The 1828-nt window shown below is 55.6% G+C and overlaps 1 protein-coding gene across 1 annotated transcript; it reads left to right on the top strand.

Annotated features, from left to right (window-relative positions):
- LOC137675602 (microtubule-associated proteins 1A/1B light chain 3C-like) lies at nucleotides 1-1396 on the top strand. Its single transcript, XM_068421767.1, has 4 exons — nucleotides 1-52; nucleotides 129-184; nucleotides 358-464; nucleotides 1207-1396. Exons 1-4 carry the CDS (start codon nucleotides 1-3, stop codon nucleotides 1394-1396), a joined length of 405 nt encoding a protein of 134 aa, XP_068277868.1.
- Nucleotides 1397-1828: the final 432 nt, after the last annotated feature.

Genomic DNA, 1828 nt, shown 5'->3' with positions numbered 1-1828 from the left:
ATGCACCCAGGCGACTGCAGCTCTCGCCCGTTCAAGCAAAGGAAAAGCCTTGGTACGTTACTGGGGACGAGGGGAGCGGAGACACTGGGAGGGGCTGCGCTTATTGCTCCTTCTTTTCTCTTCCACAGCCACCAGGATGCACGAAGTGACCGAGATCCGGATAAAATACCCCAACAAGATCCCGGTGAGTGCTGCTCCCCACTCCTTGGGGCCACCAACGCTGAAAGCTGGGAGGTTCTTCACTAAAGACTTTGGGGCTCAACTATGAAGACCACAGCTCTGCTTCTCCGGGTACCCCTGCGAGAGTGGTCCCAAAGCCTCCCAGAGTCCCCCCCCAACTTCTCCTCCCTGCTGCAGGTGGTTGTGGAGCGATACCAGAAGGAAAAGACCTTGCCCCCCTTGACCAGGACCAAATTTCTGGTGTCCCAGGACCTGCCCCTGGCCCAGTTTGCTGTCACCCTGCGGTAAGTGGTTAATGACACAGTGGGGGCTTGACTGGGGCAAGGTGGGGGGGGGGTCCACAGCCCCAGACCAGTGCAAAAACCCAGTCTAGATGCAACTGGTCCTGGGAAAGAGCTTGGCTTGGAAGCCACTTTGGCTGCTCCACTGGACAAGTGGTTAGGCTTAGCCTAAAGCAATTAAGCCTTTGCAATTAGCAAAGAGCCTTTGTTTGCCAACGCATGGGGTTGCCTCATGGCAGCGTTCCTCTGGCAATTAGCTCTTCTCCCCGGGGACCTACAGCACAGGTGAATTGCTAATTAGGGGTAGGTGATTAGCAGCCCTGCAAACGAGCAGCACTGGTGCCGCTGACTTGAAACCTTTGTCCTCTGGGCTCTGCTTGAAATCCCTCCCCAGGACCAACATCTCCTGTTTGAGATGGATGGAGGTGAGAGCTTGTGGCTGGTGGGTTGGCCCTTGGAGATGTTTTGGGGAGCAGCTGGCCATGCCCTAGCACCCCCCTTCATGCCTGTGGGTGCTGGTGGGTGGTTGGCACCAGAGGAAGGTGATGCTGAAGCCCCATCCCTTTGTGAGGAACCATTAAACACCTGAACCAGCACCGTGCCCCCATGGATGAGCCATCCCTAGGGAGTCTCCCCAGTTACACACCTTCTCCCCAGTTACACACCTTCTCCCCAGTTACACACCTTCTCCCCAGTTACACACCTTCTCCCCAGTTACACACCTTCTTCGCCTTCCTCTCGGCAGGACGCGGCTCTGCCTGGCCTCCTCCCAGACCTTCTACCTGCTGGTGAACAACAAAGGGCTGCCGAACATGGCCGTCACCATGCAGGAGCTGTACCAGGACAACAAGGACGAGGATGGTTTTCTCTACCTGACCTACGCCTCCCAGGAGATGTTCGGCAGCTCTTCCTCCAGCGAGCCAGCAGCTGCTTGACCACAGAACTGCCTGCCACCACCGTGTCCTCGTGGCTCCAATGCTGGGGATGTTGGAGATGTATCTCTCCAAACTTGGCTTAAAAAAATCTATGGGGAGCCCCAAATCGTGGCAGGACCAAACCTCACCTTCTCTCTGGCCGCAGTTTGACAGGCTCAGCTTTGTAACACCCTTAAAAACTCTGCTCAACACCTCCTCAGTCTCGTGGCTTTAGGTACAAACCATTCTCCCAGCACAGCAGAAGACGGTGCTGGTTCATTCCAAGCCAGGGGAAGGTTGTTCTTCTAACAGGCTCTTCTAGAAGGGCTTTGCAGCCTGTCCTCCCTGCCTGGAGAACTTAGGCTCCGTCTAAACACCTCTCCTAACTGGGTTGGGTATGGGATTTTCACAGTTTTTGCAAGGTTTTGTTAACCTGCTCGAGCACCTGTGCTC

The sequence above is a fragment of the Nyctibius grandis genome, chromosome 35, assembly GCF_013368605.1.
Source record: "Nyctibius grandis isolate bNycGra1 chromosome 35, bNycGra1.pri, whole genome shotgun sequence".
NCBI classification, from domain to species: domain Eukaryota; kingdom Metazoa; phylum Chordata; class Aves; order Nyctibiiformes; family Nyctibiidae; genus Nyctibius; species Nyctibius grandis.
Note: the sequence above shows the minus strand (reverse complement) of the source record. Positions and strands in the feature narration are given on the sequence as shown.

Bases quoted from the DNA above. Each gene is read 5' to 3' on its own strand.
- LOC137675602 (XM_068421767.1), top strand. From the start codon at position 1: ATGCACCCAGGCGACTGCAGCTCTCGCCCGTTCAAGCAAAGGAAAAGC. The intron at 53-128 runs GTACGTTACTGG...TCTCTTCCACAG, and splicing joins CAAGCAAAGGAAAAGCCTTG to CCACCAGGATGCACGAAGTG. The intron at 465-1,206 runs GTAAGTGGTTAA...TCCTCTCGGCAG, and splicing joins CAGTTTGCTGTCACCCTGCG to GACGCGGCTCTGCCTGGCCT.